Below are 23,231 nucleotides of genomic sequence, written 5' to 3' on the forward strand. Positions count from 1 at the left end.
TATAGCACCCTCTTATTATTTTTTGATACCTGGAGGGTCTTCAGTGAAATCCCTGTTTCATGCCAGATATTGGTAACTTGTGTCTTTTTTTTTTCTTTTACTTTGCCAATCTTTTTTTACTTTGCCAATCTTAACTGAAATTTTGTTACTTTTATGATCTTTTAAAAAAACAGCTCTTTGTTTCACTGATTTTCTCTATTGTTTGTGTTTTCAACTTCATTAATTTTCTTCTCTTATCTTTCTTATTTTCTTCCTTTTGCCTACTTTAATTTGATAAGTGCTTGAGCTGGGAGCTTAGATTATTAATTTGAAACTTTCTGCTTTCAAATATTTTAACTTAGTTGTTAAAATTTCTCTCTCAAAACTGTTTTAGCTGAGTCACATAAATGCTGATATGTTCTATTTCATTTCTATATAGTTCACACATTTAAAGTTTTTCTTCTTAAAGATTCCTCTTTAACATATGGAATGTTTACAAATGTGATGTCCTTTTTGACATATGGAAAAACAAAACTTCCAAGTTTTTGAAGACTTTCCTGTTATCTTTCTGTTATTAATTTTTAGGTCGATTTCTTTGTTGTCAGAGAACCCATGCTTTATCATTTCAACTCTTTTAAACTTTTGAGGTTTGCTTTGTAGCCCAGGATATGGTCTATTTTGGTACATGCTCCTTTGGCACTGGAAAACAATATGCATTCTGTTGTTATTGAATGAAGTTCTCTTTAGTTGCTAATTAGATTCCATTGGTTGCTGATGTTGTTGAGTTCTATATTCTTGATGATTTCCTGTCTAGCTGCTCTATTAATTTTAAGAAAAGTGGTGGTGAAGGCTCCAACTATAATTGTGTATTTGTCTATTTACCCCATATTTCTTTTCAGTTCTATCAGTTTTTGTTTCATTTATTTTGCAGCTCTGTGATATGATCGTGTAAATTTAGGATTGTTATTCTTCTTGGTGGTATGACCCTTTTATCATTAAATAACGTCCTTCTTTGTCTCTGATAATTTTCTTTACTTTGAAGTGTACTTTATCTGATATTAATACACTTACTTGTGCTTTCTTAGAATAATTTTTGCATGATACATCTTTTATCATCATTTTATTTTTAACCTTCTTATATCACCTGTATCATTATACTTGCAGCAAGTTTCTTGAAGACAACATATATCTGGGTTTTTTTAAATCTACTCTAGCAATCTCTTTTAATTAGTATACTTAGACCACTTACATTTAATGTTATTTTTGATATATTAGAGGTTAAATTTCCATTTAATTTTTTTCTTTTCTGTTATTTCTATTTTTTCTCTTTGTTTTTTTTCTTTACTGAATTTCTATGGGTTTTTAAAACATTTTTATAATAAAATTTTGATTTACCCATAGTATTTTAAAATGTATCCCATTTCATAACTTTTTTAGTGGTTGCTCTGGAATCCACATTATATTTATACAACTTATCACAGTCTACTAATGCTGTCATTTTTCCAGTTCAAGAGAGGTGTAGAAACCTTACCTCCCTTTACATCCCTTCAACTTTCCCTGTTTATAATATAATTGCCTTACATATTTTCTATATATTCATTTAGAATCATATCAGAAAGTATTTTTTGCTTCTACTGTCAATCATAATTTAGAAAACTAAAGATTTACCATATGCTTGCTTATCCTGTTCTTTTTTCCTTCCTCATGTTCCAAGATGCCTTCTTTTATTGTTTAGAGAACTTCCTTTAGCCATTCACTTAGGGTAGATCTGGGAGTGACAAATAATCTTAGTTTTCCTTCGTTTGATAAATTTTTGATTTCTCTTTAATTTCTGAAGTATATGTTTTTTTCTGGATATAAAATTCTGGTTTGACAGCACTCCTTTTTTTTTTTTTTTGCACTCAAAAAAATACTGTGCTACTTCCTTCTCACCTTCATGGTTTCTAATAAGGAATACACTGTCATTTGAATTGATGTTTCTGCTATAGGTAAGGACTAGTTTATCTCTTGCTGCTTTCAAGGTTTTTCTGTCTTTAGTTTTCAGAAGTTTGATTATGTATGATGTGACTTGGTGTGGAATTAGTTGGGTTTATCCTGTTTGGAGTTCATTCAGTTTCTTGAATCTATAGGTTTATGTCTTTTGCCAAATTTGGGAAGTTTGCAACTATTATTTCTTCATGTGTTTTTTTCAAGGCTACCTTTTTCTCTCTCTCTTTCCAGGACTCTGATGACACATGAATGTTAGACATTTTGTTATAGTGCCACAGGTCCCTGAAGTTCTGTTTTGTTTTTTGCTTTTGTATTGTTTTGTGTGTATGCCTGTGTGCACATGGGTGTGTGCATACATATGTGTATGCTTATTATCTCTGTGTTATTCAGATTGGGCATTTTCTATTTTTTGATCTTCTAGGTTGCTGATTCTTTCTTCTGTCCTCTCCCTTCTGAGCCCATATATTGCGTTTTTTATTTGACTATAGTATTTTTCAGCTCTAATATTCTCAGATGGGTTTTCTTTATATCTTCAATTTCTTTGCTTTGATTTTCTATTTCTTTGATAATACTTTCTATTTTTTGTTTCAAGTGTGATTGTAATGGTTTATTTTATTATTTTTATGTTGGCTGGTTTTGTTACCAGTTACCAGACAAAAATTTTGTCTGGTAACTAATATCTCTCTCATCTCAGTGTTGAGATCTATTGGTCATCTTTTTTTCATTTAGTTTATGTTCCAATTCTTGATATGATGAGTTATTTTCAAGTGAACCCTGGATATTTTAGATATTATGTTATGAGATGCTGGAAATTATTTAAACTTTGTGTTTGGGTGGCTCTCTCTGACACGGTTCCAGTAGGGGAATGGGAATGGGAGAGCATTGCCTCATTACTGCCTGGTGGGGATAGAAGCTTAGCTTCCTTACTTGGCCTCTCTTCATTACTGCTTAGCAGGGCTGGGTACTCTAGCTCCCCACATTATCCTCATTGTCACCATGGAAGGAGACTCACTAACACAACATGTTAACAAAGTAGTGAACTCCAGTCTCATGGCATGCTAAGAGGGGTTTCATCTATCTTTCAAACTCTCAACAATTTCATGGAAGTACTGAAAGGATAAAATATAATGAATATATAAGACAAGGCCCCTGGAACAGGTCACAGTTTGGGAGTAAGATAGCATGACTGGATAGATGTTACAATGGCAATTCAAGGTATTAAATCTCAATCCTGATTCTGTTATCTCCTAGCTTTGTAACTTTGGGAAAGTCACTCAACTTCTCAAGCTTTGGTTTCTTAAAGTAAGAGGAAGAGTTGTGTTAATCGGGCCATAATTTATTTTCCTGTTTTAATTTTCAATAACTAGGAAATGAGAGTTAGAGAGGATGGCATTTCAAAATTCTGCATACATATAAAATCAATTTTATGAATATAGACATTGTTATAATTAGAGCAAATAAAACTTTGAGGTGAAAATGATATAATGAAACTTTGAGGAAACATGTCCTCTTTAAGCTAATGAAAGTGATGCCAACTTATAGTTGGAGAGATATCTTGGATCCTTGCTTTTCAAAGCTCAGACTTCCATCTACCTGCAGCAGAATCACTTGGTGGACTTGTTAAATGTAGATTTCCTGAGCTCCAGCACGAATCAATATGAACTTATTTTTTGTAGTGGGAACCAATGAGCTGTATTGTAAAGGGTCCTCCATTATGCACACTAATGGTTGTGAGCCACTGCTGTAGGCTTCAAGAAAATATTTTCAACCTTCAAGAAAAAAGAAAGCTAATATGGTATATCCAGAGCGGAATAATGGGTCAAGGAACTGAAATTCTGGAAATCAGTTACAAACAATTATGATCAGGGAGTAACAGAGTTTATACTTTGAAATCAATAAAAGTTCATGGGAATTCTAGGAAGCTTATATTTTAAATAATCATGTAATAAATTTGGAAATCAAAGAAAGATAAAACATGTGACATAAGGTTATAAGAAGACTAGTATTTATAATGGACTTGGGTTATGAATATTTCAAAGGACCCCAAGGAAGTTTATTCCCATGTGTAAGACAAGAAAGAAGGGCAACTGAATTTACTGTTTGTCATAAGTGGTAAAAGGTTATAATATCTTACACATAGAAGATATTCAATAAGTATCAACCTTAATCTTCTCAATCACAGAGAAAACATTTGCAAGCAATTATGGTTAAGAAGCATTTGGGACATTAAATATAATGCATTCATTCAATAGGATACATTTCAAAAACAACTTTTTAATTTCATATAAAATGCCATATTGTTCACATAATATTGTCTTATATGGATAAGCATATTTTTCTGATGAGATGTTTCATAATATTCATCAAATTCTCAAAACATGTTATGATGCGGAGTAGCTTAGCACATTAGTTTGCCTGTTTAAAGAACTACAGTTTAAAAGATACAGATAATAACTTGCTGTATCTTTTGTAAATTTGTCCACATAGTCTTTTCTTTAAGGAAAAAATTCATTGAGCATCTATTGTTCACCTGACGCAAGAGTTACATGGACAAATAAAAGTATTTGTTTTTAAGAAGCTCATGTACTGAAACCAGAGAAATAAATTATATAATAGTGATAATATTAGTCCCTGCTATTTTTGACAGTATTAAAAATGAGCAAATAAACAAATTAAGTTTCTTTCTGTCTAAGGCAATCATGTTGTTGAGGTTAGATGTTCTTCCTCAATTAAAGCTATCAAAGGCTACAATGTGTGCTTGGAATTCACATCTTATGTTTTATAACAGGACCTCGGACTAGGTTATGATTAGCATTAGCTTATGCTTGTAGTCAAGACATTGGGTTTTCCTTAAGATTCCAGATGATTAAAGAACTGTTAGTGAACTTAACTTTGGAATTCTCTAATTGTTCTTACTTGCTAAGAACTTTAGATTACATTCTCAAGCTCATACACAGGCACAAACACAAGCCCATACAATTCCACCACCTTTCATTATATTAAGTTTTCTGAATAATGAAAATCAAGAACCAGATTTTCAAAGTATTGGAGACTTTTGTGAGAAGCCATACACATTTCATTTCCTGGAGTTTAAAATATTTATTTTCATCAGATCCATCACATTCCAGAAAAAAAAAAATCAATACTTTGGTCGCAATTACTCTTTTGCATTATATGCATATTACTAAATTGTATTTGAGTTTAAAATTTCAAATAAATCAAGTGATTATAAGACAAATGTATAACATAAGCATGACATTCTAAGAAAAGAAATTTGCATGAAAGCTTGTGCCCATGAACATGAGAATTTAGTTAAGGATGAAATCCTGAAGCATATTCTCATGACAGGATGAATCTATTAGTGTAGTTAAGTATTTGCAGACCTTATTCATTTCCAAATACTTTACTAATGTCAGAAACAAGATAATTCCTGGCTTGTAGAGCAGAACAAACCACCCTAAAACATCTGGCATACTTACACACTTTTCACTGTCAAATACATAGCACAAATGTTTATTTGACTCAGAATCTTTGCATATGAAAGTGAATATCCTCTTGTCAGTTTTATCATCTGCACAAAATGATATTCTGTGAAGCTGGCAATTGTGTTGAACTTCCTGTGAACACAGATGAAAATAAACATAGTTGAAGAGATTTTTTTTTCCATTTTCTGCTATACCAGCTGTGCTAATAACATACAACTTATGAAACATCATCTGTCATTCCTTGATTTTATAATTACATACACTTCAAACTTAAACAAACACGTAATGAGATAAACCTCCTGAGTCAGGATTAAACTAAGATAGTCATTTCAATAGCACTTAGAAAAACAGAAGGGAAAAGAGGATCAGAGGTTCATGGGCTTCCTGAGCTACAGGGGATTCAGAGACCATTATTTTAAATTGTGCAATTTTAGTTAGGAGGATATTGAGGTCTAGAGAGATTAAGATGCTTCCACAAGGTTACAGAATTAGCAGAACCCTTTTTAACCAGAATACTTTTCATTTTATCTTACTGCTACTAACATTACAGTTTAAAACATAACTTCATTTGTACACAATTTCATATGAAACATACTACATATTACATGTCTTCATGGTAACTCATACACTCTTGAAACTCTTCTGTCTAAGGAAATCATCCTTGCAACTTCTGTAATGTTTTCCATTGGAGCAATGAATGAAGAAGATCTAGACATCCAGCTTCTAAATTGCTGAATCAACCTTGTTAATCAGTAGAAAGATAAATACTGCATACACACACACACACACACACACACACACACACACACACACACACACACACACATCATATACTGCAACTATAGCATCTGTCACTACATCCTTCCAAGTTCAGGGTTTGACGTGCCAGCTTGCTGAGATTTTCTCTATCACTCTGATTCACAATACTGCCCTTCAGACGGAAAATGAGTACATATAACAAGTTAAACAAATAAATGCTAAGAGAATTTGTCTACAGCCTGCATTCTTGACTGCATACAAAACAAATGGTAAGTCATCAAAGGGTTGTTTGCAAGCATGAAAATTAAAATGAAGCTGTATACTGTATGATTGTAAACAACTTACTAAGGCTTCTGATGAAGTCATCTTTCCTCTCTTGTGGTTAGTGCTGAGATGGACACTGACCACGTTTGTCTGAGACTATCCTTCTCCTACACTTTGCCTGATTGACCAGTCTTTTTCTCACTGGCATATCTTTGTTTTATTATTAATACAGTCAAACGATGGCCTTCAGCTGTACTGTAGCTCCCAAATACTGACAGCAAGTCTGTGCCAGTTTACTAACTGTATAATCATGTTAAACATAAAAAGGACACATCACTGCTATACAATATAGAAAAATGATTCAGTTTTTTCCATTTATAGGAGAAATTACAAGTATTTAACATGAAAACACATCATTTACACAGCTGGTGGTGAAACCTTTGCAGTTCCTCATTCACTCACCAACCAATGTGATCACAGAAAGCCTTTGGTTATGACAGTTGGGAATCATCTTAAGTTTTGTCTAGACTGGCAAGAGGTATCTTTCTACAAAAGAAGACCAGGGTGCTGAAACTTATAATTTTATTACTTTTGTGAATTTTTGTTGTTGTGATACATCTTTATGATATAGTACTGATTTCTGGTGAGACAGGATAAAGAGACTCAGGAATACAATTAAGCACAGTGAGAACACAATTATCCTTTAACACTGACGATATATTATTGGAGTTGGAACAAAACATAAGTAAATCCCCAATTCACCTATACCACCTTTTTCCAGTAATGCAAAATCTCCATTTGGAGGAAAAGTGAGAAAAGCAAAAGGTGAAAAGACACAGGAAGAAAGATATTGGAGTCAACTGAGATTGCTTTTCACTTCCATTTTCATCCATCCAAATGGTATAGAAAAATGGTCTATTTTCTATCAAGTCCATTTGGTTAAGAATAAATTTTTAAATATATAAATATATTTACTATATAAATGTATAGCAAACATGTATGTTTTACTATAAATAAATTTATCTTAGGACCATCATATTTAATTATTTTTTTTCCTAAATTACAGCTTATACCCAAAATAAAATATATGATAGATTATTTCTGATTCACTCACATCTCCTCAAATAGTGGTTCCTAAATGCATATCTGTGAACAGGCTGTATCAGAGCCACCTGGGGAGGTTTTCTTGTTTTTTATATTATAGATACTAAGTCTTGTTCTATAGATTCTGAATCTGAAAGGCCTGGGTGGTCTCCAGCAAGTGGCATTCTCAGGAGCCTCCTAGGGGCACTAATGCCCAGAAGAGCTAGTAATCCCTTTTTTAGATTACCTATATGTTTTTATGGATTCAAAAAATGGTATATTCTATAATAGGTAAAGAGTCAGACACTCTATATTCACATGTGATATATGAGTAAAGGGTCAGTTGCTGTCTATCCATATGTAATATAATAGAATTTATAAGACATTTCAAAGATTTTAAAACTCCAAGATCACTCTTCAAGTCTGGCAGGGATGAAAATAGAGATGTTTCTTTCTGGTTAAAAGTTTGGAAAACTTACTTTTTTGGGAAAAAATTAAATTGGGTCTCTTTAAAATTAGCTATTAGATATAGGAAATTGAGACTTTGGGACAGGGAAGAAAAGCATTGGTGTTACTGATTTGGGTAAGAAATACCATGAACAAAAGTCAGTTGGCTAATCACAGAGTTGAATCCCAACTCACTGATGTTTTGTAAGTGGGGTTTAGGTTGGGAGAGGCATAGAGATTTGACAGTAAAACTTTAGGGAACATAATGATACAGTTGACAGGTTGAAAACAGAAAACTCATTATTATGGGAGTCTTATTATGTGGGCGCCAGAATCACAAACGGTTAACATTTGCTACATATGCATTTCCCATGATCTGCTTCTTTGTGTCTTTTTAAATACACACACGCACACACACACCCCACATACTAAATCAGTGTTAGTCATCTTGCAGTATCCTTAAGTCTCTATATTTTGTGATTTGTAAAGATATGCCATTATTAAACTGTTGATTCTAAACACTAATGACGTTCTCTTTATATAATGCATTTAATCATATTGGTATTTTCTAAATACTTAAATTTTGTTATTAATTAATGAACAATTTGAAGCATTCTAATGTTCAATAATAGGAGAATGGTTTAGTAGATTATAATTTATAGATTATGGTATTGGTGAAATTTTTATAGCTTAGGGTATATTATGGGTAGACTTGAATCAAAACGAACAAGAACACATGTAGATGATACATAAAGTGTATTATCAGCCTTACATATTTCAAGGTGTGCTTTGAAAAGTCCTAAAATTCATGTAAAAGATTGAATTAATTACACACACATACATTCCAAAAGGGATCTATATGGTTTAGAAGAAATAAACAGGAACATGGCCTACAAATGACTTGTTCTACCTGGACATTTGCCACTATATATCCACTTAGTTTAAAAAAGGAAATACAGTACTAGGATTGTTTTTCTTTTTAATTGCATATAAGACTACACTTTGGTTGCTACATTTTTGACTACATTGTCACTCTATAACTTACTGCTTCCTTAGCCTACTGTTCTTTTGTAACTACCATCTGCCTAATGAGTTAATCTCAGCCACAATTTCAACTGCCTTGTTTCCCAGCAAACCGTATATATATATACATGAGCTTGAATAGACCAGACCTCCCACTATCCTTTCATCACTTCTTTTGTCTGCTTTCAGCCACCTCAGCAATAGTTACTTTGGGATAACCATAACAAAAGTGGTCTCCAATTCTTTGTTTTTATTTAATATTGAGTGTGGAGAATAGGAGGAAATTAGAACAGTTGAGGGAGGTCTTAGATTCTTGGCTTGAGAGGTTTGAAAGAATGCAATTGTTCTTTATTTTGGAATTGAACAATAACTGTGGGTGCATCCATGCCATTGTCCAGTTGTCCTAAAACATATTATAAATGCAAAATTTCCATGGCAATTCTGATTCTGTAGGCTAAGATAGTATGTGGGACTTATTTTTGCAAATGTCTCAGTTATTTTTGATGCAATTTAGGTGAAAACAATTACATCCACAGTAAGTACATATTAATAAATGTGAATCTAGAATAGATTATATTTTCCAATTTTTTTCCATTGGATCTGTAGGGGGGAAAGCTCTCAAATACAAGAACCTTAAGTTTACACTGTGTTATGGGCTGAATTATGTCCCCCCCAAATTTATATGTTGAAGCCTTAACTCCCCGTACCTTAGAATGTGACTGGGTTTGGAGATAAGGCTTGAAAGAGGTGATTAAGTTAAAATAAGGTCATTAGAGTCAACCCTCATCCAATCTGACTGGTGTCCTTAGAAGAGGAAATAAGACATACAAAGAGACAGGAGTATGCGTGCACAGACAACCACGTGAAGAGGCAGCAAGAAGGCAGCCATTTGCAAGCCAAGGAGAGAAGACTCGGAGGAAACCAAGCCTGCTGCTGTCAGCTTAATCTCAGATTTCCAGCCTCCAGAACTGTGAGAAATAAATTTCTATTGTTTGAGCCACCAGGACTGTGGTATTTTATTATGGCAGCCTTAGTAAACTAATACACACTGATTATGTCTACAGGCAATACCAGTCGGTCCAGGACATTTTAATAAACAGCATACAGCTTTTGTCTTCTTTCATACTCAGTGAACCACACTTACATGCATCTCATTCAAGCTTATGAAGAAAAATTCCTAAATACAAGACCAAATACCGTTGAATACACTTTTAGTATAAATTTTTATATCCCAAACATAGGCTGCAGAACAAACCACTCAGAAAGCAATTCCAAATGTTGTTTCTTCCCCTATAAATCCTATAGAGTTTTAAATTGTAGTTAACTGAGAACTCAACAGTTTCAACTGGTAAAACATTTTAAAATACTCATTAAAATAGGAGCGTAATTGCAATTAATTCAAGAGTAGAGTGCTTCTGATGTTTAAAAATGAGCCTTACCTTTGTTTTGGGTTCTAGAATTTTTACTCCATAAATTGATATTTGCAACTCAACTTTAGGAATTTTCTGGCCTTCAGATTTCTTGATATGTCTTGCAAACTACAAATGAAAATTTATTCACAAAACTGTAATTCTGTTTCTATAGAAAATGAACACATATATTTGGAGCTCATATTCAGTGTTGAAATTTCATTAAATAAATTATTGCCCATTATAAAGTATTTTTATAAACTCCACACGGCCCCCAAATATTTAGAAATCAAACTGAAGCTAAGGAGTGAAGTAATTATCCCAGATAAAACACTCAGAACGGACTTCCCTGGTGGCGCAGTGGTTAAGGGTCCGCCTGCCGATGCAGGGGACACGAGTTCGTGCCCTGGTCCGGGAAGATCCCACATGACGCAGAGCGGCTGGGCCCGTGAGCCATGGCCACTAAGCCTGTGCGTCCGGAGCATGTGCTCCCCAACGGGATAGGCCACAACAGTGAGAGGCCCGTGTACCGCAAAAAAAAAAAAAAAAACAAAAACAAAAAAACACACTCAGAACTAGACCCAGCCTAGAAGTATTGAAATGTCCTGGCTTTAACTGGCAATGCTATTCTCTCCCTACTTTCCTTCTCTCCTCCCTCCCCCCCCTTTCTTCTCAAGAAATAGAAGAGAACTATTGAAAAAAATTGTATTTATTACCCCTCTTGTAGGGGTTCAAGAAGTTATTTCCTAGTATAACATTTTGTTAGCATATGGATCACCCTAACTCGATTCAAAACAGAGTATCTGTAAGGCAAGATGGGGTTTCAGTCCTCTTTTGTGTGTCATATTTATATGCATTGTGTATTTCTTTCTAATGTGAATACACATGGTATAGTTCAGTCCCAGAGCAGAGAGTGTTTAAAGGCCTCTTTCTCTTTTCATGATTTTGCACTGCCATGGAGAATAACATAATTAATGCATATAAGAATGCCTTGAAATGTCTGCCTTGATATCCAGGGAGGGGGTTACGGGAGAAGGGTTCCATTTGCTTTATTTCATTTTGGGTGGTATAATTTTTTAGTTTGCTATCTGTCCTGTTCTATAAATACAGGCAGCTTTTTTCTCGGTATTCAGCAGTCTTACATTCTGCACATAAATGTGACTAATTCATGCCAGAGAATTTTCTTTTTTGTCTTTAAGAAACTTGTTTTGCTTCAGCGCAGACCTTTAAAAACTATCCCAGCTCTCTCCCAAAGAAAGTGGATTAATTTGTTTCTCTTCCCTTCATAATCTTCTTCCTGTATTGGTATAATCAAAGCAATTTGGGGGTTTTCACATATGGAGGCTGACAAAATAAATCAGCTGCTTTCCATCTATGTGAACACGTCTGAACAAAGCCAATCCCATGGCTGGCCGCAGAAGCAGTCTAAGCTGGCTTCCTGGGTGCTGCTCTTTTCCAGAAACAGACAATGAGCAATAGCTCTTGAAGCCTTTTCCACATCTGGACACAACCTTTCCTGTGACCTTTTTTAGTTTCCAAAAAGTCCGTCACAAAACAACCACTAATGTTAAACTTATCTGTTATGTCTTTTCTGCCAGAAAAAAAAAGGAAAAAATGAAAAAGGGGAGGAAGTAGTGGCTACAAGTAGAATAAACAAAGAGAGGAGCAAGGAGGGAGAGAGGGAGAGAGGGGAAACAAGAGAACGAGACAAAGAAAAAGAAAAATAAACATAAAATGTCTGATCTATGGCTTGTGAAACCTTTTCTTCTGCTTCATATCAAGATGAAATAATTGTGCTCCAAGAAGGTTCAGAGATCATCCAATCCCATCCTCCCATTTCAAAGATGAGAAAAGTAAGTCTCAGAGAAGTCAGTTACCTTGGTCATAAAATGGATCTGTAGCAATCAGGCCTAGAACCTAGTTTTGCTATCTACTAATAACTGTTTTCTTTTGCCCAGCACATTTTCTGAATTAGAGAAAAAAAACCTTCCAGTTCTATTTTCATGTTTATCAAGGTTGATACTGGTTATTGGCCTTGACTGTTGCACAAATGTTGCAAAACATTTAAGCCTAAGGTTATATTTGTTAAATCTATAATATTTTAAACAAAGTTTAATATTCTCATTCCTGCTTGTTTTTTGTTTTGGTTTTTTTTTAGTTTAAGATGACTGTATTCTATCTACAGTTTGCATGATTTCTCTAGGTCTCTTTTCCTACTCGTAGACCTCTCAACTGTGTTCCACAATACATCTAATTTACATTTTGGAGACACATTCATGCTCACATTGTATTCTTTTCTCTCCCTATTTACTACTTAAATGTTAATGCTTGAAAAGCCTTTCTGCAAATTTTTTTCCATTTTTGCTTCAGTAAATTTATTTCTTGGTCATCTAGATAGAGTGATCTACCAGTAAAACTTGAATATAATAATCTAATAAGAATATTCAAAGGGGGTAAAGCCTAGGAATTCTGGAGGATATCTGGATGCAACAAATGAATAAACAAAAACAAGCCTTTATCACCACAAAATGATGGGGAAGGATAAAGTATTACTTGAAATAAATAAAGTACTTAGTTAAATATATGCCACTTGCAAGTAGAACAGCTAAAGAAATTTTAAAGGGAGCACAACTGAGTTTCAATATCATCATCACACAATTTCTATCCATTTCTCAAAGGACTTAAAAAGTGAAATCTAACTATATTATTAATGGAATATACATTAGGCAATAAAAATTAATGAATTAATTCAAATTCTTTTTGTGATTCTTATAAATTGTTGATTTAATTAAACATTTTCCTGATAACTCTTACAGGGATACCAGCTATGTATGTACGTTTATAATTAAAATAATCTTTAAGTATTTCATTAATTAAATAACTGGTTATGAAGACAAAAACAGAGTGTTATGCTACCCAGAGAGAGTGAGGTCAAGTAGAGAAACTGCTGGGCCTATATTTAACAGAACTTTTCAGTAATTTCCAAGGCCACATAGCTTGAGGTAGCTTCATGTAATTTTGTTAGCTCTGCTGGGGTGAGGGGTCTGTCCTCTAAAATTGGGGTCCAGGAATGCTGCTCCCTGGTTATCTCCCAGAGAAATCAAGAAGTTTTGGGTCTACATACCAATATTCATCCACATGTAAATATCACAAGCAGATTGTTGATGAAATATATTGAGCCCTCTGACATTTGTACTAGTTGTATTAAAACTAAATAAATCCTTATTAAAAATAAAATTCCTTACAATAACAATGATATTAAATATCTAGAAGTCAAAAGGGTTTTTTAATTATCACTTTTTGAAAAATTTGGAATTTTCTTAAATTGTAGACTAAAACATGATTAAGAGATAGAAATTGTTGAACATGATTGAGAAATAGAAAATATGCTGTTTTGATATAGAATTTCTGAAAGTAAACACTTATAAAAATTATAATATTTAAGAAAACTTTATGAACTATAAATTCTCCACAAAATGACAGAAAAATAGTACCCAATAAAATAAATCAAAGTTTTAAAATTTTTCTTGAAAAATTATTAGGCATCATTAAACACAGAAGCATAAAAAAATACATTATTGAAAATCTTGTAAGTTTTCTATCATCTTGTATTAGTCATAAATTTTGAATTCTTTAATGTCAGAAGCCAATATATTAATATTGCAAACTTTTGAAAAATTATTAAATAGAAATGAAATGTTACCTTATGTGGCAAATATAATACTGAACTATAGTGGATAAAAAAGTAATCAGAATACATATGTTTAAGAAAAGTACGCAGGAAATTAAAATGGGGGATGTGTACACAAAACAGGGTTAATAAGCAAATTTCTTTTTTTTTTTCTTTTTATTTTTTAGTAGAGCTATAGCACCATCTTCTGGTCATCTCTACATGACAACAGAATTAAACAGGAGCCAGGGTCTAAGTTCTTAAAATAAATGTAAATATTCTTGTATACTCTTGAGTTGTAGCATCTGCCCTTTGATACAAAGAAACAAACAAAAAAATTTAGAAGTAAATAAAAAACATTGTTTTATTTATTTTCATTAGTTCATGAATCATTACCCTTAGATATACTTTCCTTATCTACAAAATTTTTACAATCAATAGAGTAAAGATTGCTTATTAGATTAAGTATTCGGGAAGATACTTGAAAGACAAAAGCTATTATCAACTGAGTATAAATTTTTAAACTATACTTCATGATTTTTATCTTATTGTAAACCACATTCCTTTATTAACAGAGTACATTTCCAAATAGGAAACTACATAAGAACTGAAAATAAAGTTTCACAAAAATACATTAAAAACTAGCCATTTTTTAGAAAGCATTTCATCTCAAATATCTGTTTGTTACCTAGTCATTATGTAATTGAATCTTTTTGGGTTTGGATTTGGGTTCACTGAATAAAGAACCTCCTAGGTATAAAGAAACATTAAGTGTAAATATCATCATTCTTTTATAAAACATCCTGATTGCAGTGAAGTTGGATTCATACCCAGAGTGTGCAACGTTCTGAACATTTAAATAGAATCTTATTCTAAATGTTGTCCATAAATTGTAAGACTTTTAAAATTCTCTATTAGTGCTTAAAAGTATTTGCCAAACAAGCACAAGTATAAATTACTGCCTAATGAGTAGTTAAAAGAAATGGTTGGCTGGTCCCCTTTTTCTCCAAATGGGAGTGAGATCATCTTAGGACCTTTTAGCATATATCTTTAAAAATAAGTAAAATATAAAATACATAAAATATTTTAAAATACAAAAAAATTAAGAAAAGTCAGGTAAAATAAATGGATTAAAATATTACCTTTTATTTCTTTACCCAGAAACCAAGCCAACTCACTTCAATTTTTTTCTCAATTTAAACACTCAGTAGATTCCACCTGATATGACATTCTCAAAGCAAAGTAATACTTTTTAATGTCTATGATTTTGCCTCTCCTATGGAATAATTGGATGAACTCTAAATAAAGTCAGAGAAGGGTTGTTTCTAAAAAAAATTTTGAGAACAACCATAGAGAATAACAATAAAGTATGTTAACAAAATAGTGCTATGTTAAATTTTCTTTTTTTCTTTTTTTTTTTTTTGCGGTACACGGACCTCTCACTGTTGTGGCCTCTCCTGCTGCAGAGCACAGGCTCCGGACGCGCAGGCTCAGCGGCCATGGCTCACAGGCCCAGCCACTCCGCGGCATGTGGGATCTTCCCAGACCGGGGCACGAACCCGTGTCCCCTGCATTGGCAGGCGGACTCTCAACCACTGCACCACCAGGGAAGCCCTTAAATTTTCTTAATGAGACAAACATGAGAATTCTGTTGAAGGAGTTTTTCAAATCTTAGTATCTCAGAGGGAAGGATGTCTTTTGGGATGGGATGCAATTAGAAAAACATGCGAAGGATGCATAGCAGCTTACATAAGATTTTCTCAGGAAACTTGCTGATTCTTAGTATGTGGAGTTGCTTAGTGTCCTTTTCTGCTCTTACTCTCACCAGTTCCCCAGGTCTGCTCATAGATATGGCCAGATCCTAGTGGATTTGTCCTTTAGGACGTCTTTAACATATAGTGCAACAGCAAAATGCTGCTTTGTAATTAAGTCTAATTCTATACTTTCAACTGGTGAATATGATATTCTAACTTTTAGAGACAGTTGTTCTGCCATTATTAGTCTGAGTTAGGGCACAAGTCCACATTGCAAAGTAAAGGCAAGCTACGGAATGTCAACACATAAAATATTGCCATTACATTTTTTTTGTTGAGTATGAAAAATTATACCTTAGAAAAATACAAAGAGTGGTCCACACACAGAAAAATAATCGTGTGTACATAGTTATTATTAAATATGTTTCCTTGATCTAGAGATATTCATTCAACAGACCATTTTTACCAGGGTGAAGCCATATCTGCCACAGAGCTATTCATGCTTTGAATTTGCACCAGTCTACTGATGACTGAAGATAAATTCAATACACTAGACACTTATCTGGAGGGCTTTCCCTACCTTTAGCTTCCTTACAGCATCTCTCACAACTTCTGTTCCTTTGGGCTGCTCCACTTCTGTGCTGCCAAGAAACTGAAAATGGTCACTTGTGAGACAGGCTTTACTTTATCATATGTCAGTAAGTCATGTTGAAATATATCATGGAATAATAGAACGATGTGATAGTAATTCAAGTCCAAATCCTAAATAGAAGTTACTAATTTATATTATTTTATATGAAAATATAAATACATTACTTAATCATATACAATTCCTATTATTCAAGGTTTTTTTAAAACATACTTTTCCTAAATACTTTACTTGAAGATTTGTACTGGAAAGAAAATTAAAGACATTTCATTGGGCCCAGAGAAATAAAGTTGAACTCAAATTTAAAATACAATTACAATTAAAAATTATCTGAAAATTTAAAGCATATGATTTTTATGTTGTCAATAGTATATTTTGAGATATTAATGTGGTTTAATACAGTTTATAATGTCAAATCAACATCTTTCTTTGTTTTCCAATTAGCACACTTGTAGAGCATGTAAAATTTTAAAATACATACTTTTTTAATACCCAGTATACAACATTCATCAAAGCCATAAGCTAAAGTACATTCAAAAAATTTTTAAAAAAAGTTCTACAATTTTACTAATAGTTAAAATATCCCTGGAGGTTTTTAGTTAAAACCTGACCTATCCCCCCAAAAAAGAAAAAGTTTCATAATAATTACGACATTGTAATAAAATCTCTATCCTGGAAAGATATAATACCTCTTAAACAGAAGTCCAATATCATGAAATGTTCAAGACCAATTAGAATTGACATGTGGATATTTTATTCTACAGATTATTTCTATATAAATAGCAAATAATCATTAAATTCATTAGGTATATATAATTTTCCAAAGACTTTTTTTCTTGTCTCATACTATCAATCATCATAACACCAGGGTGGGATAAGAATTCATCACTTCTTATATAAATAGACATATGCATGAGTATGTATGTGTGTATACTTTACATCAAATAATTAAGTAGAACATTTTTCATGTGTTAACTCACAGAATAAAAGGGAGCAAAATAGTAATGTCAGGGTATCTTTTAAAATCACATTTAATTCCTTCTTTCATTCTTTTTAAAAAAAATTTTATTGGAGTATAGTTGATTTACAGTCAGCTAGTAACACAACTATAGCTGTGTTAGTTTTAGGTGTACAGCAAATTGAATCAGTTATACACATACATATATCCACTTTTTTTTTTTTTAGATTCTTTTCCCATATAGACCATTACAGAGTATTGAGTAGAGTTCCCTGTGCTATACAGCAGGTTCTTATTAGTTATCTATTTTATATACAGCAGTATTATCTATACTGACATATATATATGTCAATCCCAATCTCCCAATTTATCCCTCTCTTTCATTCTTGAAAAAACTAACAATAACAACTAAAGAAATGAGAGTTTTGTTTTTCAAAATGGGCTCTGTGTATTACCTGTATGAGAATTACCTAGGTTAAAACATAACAATGTTAAAACATTACCTAGGCTAAAACATTTACCTAGGTTAAAACATAACAATGAAGATTTCTCAATTTAATAAGTAGGGCTAGGGAATTCTATTTCTAAAACCATCACAAGTGATTTCTTGTACTAAAATCTAAGGAACAGACTTAGAAAATAGTAACAGCTGAGGAGAACAGTAGAAGGTAGATAGAAAAGGTGAGCTGAAAATATAGGAGAGGGGCTTCCCTGGTGGCGCAGTGGTTGAGAGTTCGCCTGCCGATGCACGGGACACGGCTTCGTGCCCCGGTCCGGGAAGATCCCACATGCCGCGGGGCGTCTGGGCCCGTGAGCCATGGCTGCTAAGCCTGCGTGTCTGGAGCCTGTGCTCCGCAACGGGAGAGGCCACAACAGTGAGAGGCCTGCATACCGGAAAAAAAAAATATATATATATATAGGATATAACTGCTGATCCTGTTTCTAATGAGCTCATGGAGAGAACGTGAAGCTCAGAAGCATTAAATTTCAGTTTTCAGATTCTACAAGGTACAACAGTTTCTTTTTCTAATATATTCAAACTATGCCAAACAACTGCAACTTGGTCTAGATGTAATATCATTAGGCACTAGGTTTATCCCTCTGTGACCTCAAATTGGTTGACCAGATCTGCAAAAAAAGACCAAAATTAATGGAGAAATTCTCGGCTAAAAAGGAACTGAAAACCTGCTACTAAGATATGTGAGACAGCCAAATCGATTCCTGACACCAATGGACCCATCACATTTCTTCTGTTTCCGGACAGTGTATTCAACTTTGGCTTCATGATACAATAACTTGGGAGCTTTAAACTTAGACCAGTGCCTGGGACTCTGATTTAATTAGCTGGGGCGGAGCCAGGGCATCTGTGCATTTTAAAGCTCCCCAGGTGATTTTAACGTGCCACCAGATTTGAAAAGCACTGTTTTAGATCGTGCAGAAAGAGTAAAGGGTTCAAGTGACAGGAGGGGAGCGAACACAGTAGAAGCTATTTAGTTCTGAGTAAATCCATGGGGATTTACTTCTCAACATCTCTGAAATTATCACTGAGAGATTCCCCATTAGTGGTGGTCTAGTGTTAGCAAAACAGGAAGGTAAAAGCAGACGATACTGCTAAGGGATTACTGAACTATAAGAAGGAAGCGTCTGATGTGTTGATAACAGACTGTAAGAGTTGCTAGAAATATTTATGGAAAATATTCATACTTCGGCAGTAATGTCATGAGTCATAGTGGTTATACGTAAATAGGCCCATATGGGAAAATTATGGAAGAACTCCAAGTACATTCTAAATGAATCAACCTCTTGCAGTGCTCCAGGAACATTTTAATATGTTTCTTTCACATTGGCTTTAATTAAACCATCTGAGTAATGAAACACAGGGAGAAGCCTTGAGTGATTGTGGGAACTAAGCTTTAAAGATTTCCAATATGAAGCTTGCCGCTTAACCCTTTTTTTCTATGTAATGTTGGATGAACTGAATGGAAATAATTTTAAAACCGAAAAGCAGATTATTCCTTATAATAGTTCCTGTATTTTTAAGTTATAAAAGTCATGATACTTAGATTAAATAGTTCATATTTGTGTGCATTCCATGTCTATATAAAATATTTTATAAGACCCTTGAATATGACGCAGCATGCTGGAATAAACTCTAGGCTTAGAATCTGAAGATACTGAAAGGTCACTTAGTCTCTGCCTTATTTGAGTCTTGAAAAATAAGGATAATAATATTGTTCTTCTCTCCTTACAAAATTGCTCTGAAGATCAACTGCAGTAAGAGATAAGAAAAAAAACAAAAACAAAAACACCCTGTAAACCGCAAAATGCTTTATAATTATGAGGGATTGTCACTTCTTAATTTAATGATTGTTTGGGGAAGACACTAGAATTCAGTGGATATTGTTAGTGCCTGCTCAACTCTCCTTGGATCTTCTTTATCAGTGCTGGGATCCATCCTCCAGCTTCCCCATGCTTTGCTGGTAATGGCTCACACACAAGACCTTCAAAGGATTTCCTTTGGGCAATGAGGTCACTTTGCCAGTACAGACAGCTGGAGACACCTGGAAGTTTTTTGCTTTGCCCCATATCACAATATTCCTTAGCTAATGACTGGTGTAGAAAAATAGAAAAATAACTTCATATTCTAAGGAAAAAAAAGATTTAGAGCCAAGTTTACAGATTACAAGGAGAGAAAAAATACATACTGAGATATGAAAGGGACTAAAAGTTTAAACTCCCATGCCCCAGCTCTTCATAGGAAAAGAGGGAAGTGTGTAAAACAAAGCAGAGGAAGAAATGGAACCCAGGAATCAAGGGGGTGGGGCAGTGACAGAGGGTGTTAACCACGACATATATGACAAATCAAGGCACAGCAGTGTAGCAGGTTATCCAGAAATAAAGAAGAAAATAACAAGAGTTGAAAATGGTTACTTCAGTGAGTGACACTTGGGAAAAGAGCTGAGGAACATTTTGCTTTTTCATTATAAGCCTTGGGGAAATATTTGTTTAAAATGGACATGGATAACTTTGATTAAATAAAAATTGAATTAAGTCCCCAAGTGATAACAAGTTAAAGTTGCACATACTCATTTATTCCTTAAAAAAAAAAAAGAGAGTATTTACTATGAGTCAAGCATTTACTAAGTGCTGGGTATATAGCAGGGGGAAAATGTCCCTGTTCTAGTGTAGTTTATATCCCAGGGAGCATACCTGTGTATGTGCGCATGTATGTATGTATGTATGTATCTATATATTTCTATGTTCATGTCTAGATCACAAACATATTTCTAATATATCTTAGATGGCATAGGTAAAAATAACACAAATAATAACATAAATTGAGCAGAGTGTAATATTTAAGATCGAGTGATCAGGAAAGTCCTCTCTAAAAGGGTGACATTTTAATAGCGACCTGAATGAAAGGAAGAAATGAAAGATACTCAAACATATTGAGTCTAAATTCCTTTGATGTGTCAGTTAGAGTAGCAGACTCAACAGCTGGGTATACAAAGTAGAGCTTGGGGAAGGAGAATTCTGGGTAAAAGGTGTGGATTAGGGAGACCCTGGCACTGAGGTCTCAGTGGAAGGACTGAGGAGTGCCAGAACCACGGGTCCCCAGGTAGCTGCCATGCTGCAGAGGGAGATGAAAGAGAAGAATGCTGCCAACAGAAATAAGTTAAATATTCGGTGAAAGGGCAAGGAGAATCAAGAAAGTTAGATCCTTAATATTAGTAATCAGGGTTATCAGATTAGCAAATAAAATTATAGGATGCTGCTGTTGGTGGGAATGTAAAATGTTACAGCTACACTGGAAAATAGTTTTGGTAGTTTCTCTGAAGACTAAATATGCACTTATCCTAAGGTACAGCAACTGTACTTTTTGGTGTTTATCCCAGATAGATGAACACTTATATTCCTGTAAATATTTTTGCATTGATGTTCACAATGGATCTATTTGTATTAGTCAAATGTCAGAAACAACCCAAATATACTTCAGTGGGTGGATGGTTAAACAAACTGTGGTACATCCATACCATGGAACACTACTCAGCAATAAAAATAAGTGGACTATTGTTACACACACAACTTGATGGATCTTAAGGGAATTATGCTGAATAAAAGAAGTTAATCTAAAAAATTCTTTCTGTTATGAAATTTACCTAAATAAAAAATATAGAAAATTTGTTTTACAATCTCTTAGAAAATGGGACATTGGTATGTTGAACACTTTCAATTGGGTAAAAGTCATTGCTTTTATGTTTTAGCAACTTTATGTCTTAGCTCCTCCATGTGGCAGAAAAAAAATAACAATGATGAGAAGAGAGTATAATGTATCAGACTGTTTTTGCTTTATACATGTAGATTCTAAGTGCTATTTTTCAGTGTGGCAAAAGAGCAAAAGAAAGTTATGTGTTCCGAGGCCAGTGATAATGGTGGGTGCTCTTTTTCTTATTTCAAGTATTCAAGATTTTATCAATTATATTTATTCAGAGTCTCCAATAGACAACATTCTTTTCAGCACATACTTTTTTTGAAAGATCAGGCATTAGACCTTACATAAGTCCAAGTGTGTGTCTTGCACAATTGTGTGTCTGTGCTTTGAAGATCTGCAACAAAATTTTTCTGTTTACTTATGAATAAACATTTCTACTTTAATAGTAATGTATGTTCACTGTAGGAAATTTAGAAACTATAGAAAAATGTATCAATGAAAATAAGCATCAACTTCTTTCTCACAATCAAGAGGTAATTATCATTGAAAATGTAATATGTTTTAAATTTGTTACTGTTAAAGTAATCAGCTAGTGATAGTATTAGGCAAACTTACAAAAACAAACAAAACCTCTTAAATTACTATATATGACTGATTCCATTTGGGGCATTATTGTGTGTGTGTGTGTGTGCGTGTTTAAATTTTGGCTACTAGTTATTAAAAGGATTGAAGATTAGAATACTGAATAATGTTTTGATCCTAGATAATATGGACAGATAGTAAAGATATAAAACATAAAAGGACATTTACAATATATTAGACTATGAAAAGTAAGATGACAGTGATATAAAAATGTTTTGTGTATTCTTAGTCTATATATTGAAAGGTATAACAACATAGCATATATTTTTCACAGATTTTACAAACTATAAAATGTCTTTGGAAAATCATCAATAAAGACTTTGACAAATACAGAGCAAATTTTTGATACTTTAAAGCTAATTATATATTCTTTGCAAATAGTCCAACCTATGCATCTCTTTGGTCAGTGCATTTGGATACTTAGTAAATGCACTCACAGCAGATATTTTAGAGGCTGGAGGTTGTTGAAATTAAAAAGAGAAAAATGTCATCAAACTCACTATTATATACAAAAATATTTACTTTATAGACTTTTAAAATTAGAATGCTATTAAGATATTTCATATCTGGCTTAATATTTTCCAAAACTCCCACAACTATTTTTCAATCAATTAAAATGACACAGGCTTTTCTTTTAAGCTAATCTCAAGTGATGTCTGTAGTCATTTCTTCCAGTTATTTCATTGTATTCCATTATGCCTAAAATAAGCATTTTGCAAAAACGTGTGAAAGTTTGAGAATTACACCTTCATTTTCAAATATTACTTAAAATTGACTTTCTTTTTTCCCACTTAAAAGACTGAATAGTTTGTTTTATGACTTGCTTCTTTGCCAGTAGAGAGCAGTGTTGGCCATCATATGGACCTAATTATAATATCTGCTTTTCTTGCTTTCTCAAATGTTTTTA

At 33.4% G+C, this 23,231-nt stretch overlaps 1 protein-coding gene across 1 annotated transcript in view; it reads right to left on the reverse strand.

Annotated features, from left to right (window-relative positions):
- Nucleotides 1-23,231, reverse strand: part of GULP1 (GULP PTB domain containing engulfment adaptor 1) — a 268,406-nt gene that overhangs the window by 38,412 nt on the left and 206,763 nt on the right. Inside the window, exons 5-7 of the mRNA XM_060015615.1 lie at nt 16,443-16,514; nt 10,469-10,567; nt 5,448-5,585 (exon numbers count right to left, since the gene is read on the reverse strand). Coding sequence (XP_059871598.1) covers nt 5,448-5,585; nt 10,469-10,567; nt 16,443-16,514 — 309 coding nt within the window. The remainder of the gene's footprint in view (nt 1-5,447; nt 5,586-10,468; nt 10,568-16,442; nt 16,515-23,231) is intronic.

Source organism: Delphinus delphis, chromosome 7 (genome assembly GCF_949987515.2).
Source record: "Delphinus delphis chromosome 7, mDelDel1.2, whole genome shotgun sequence".
Taxonomy (NCBI): Eukaryota; Metazoa; Chordata; class Mammalia; order Artiodactyla; family Delphinidae; genus Delphinus; species Delphinus delphis.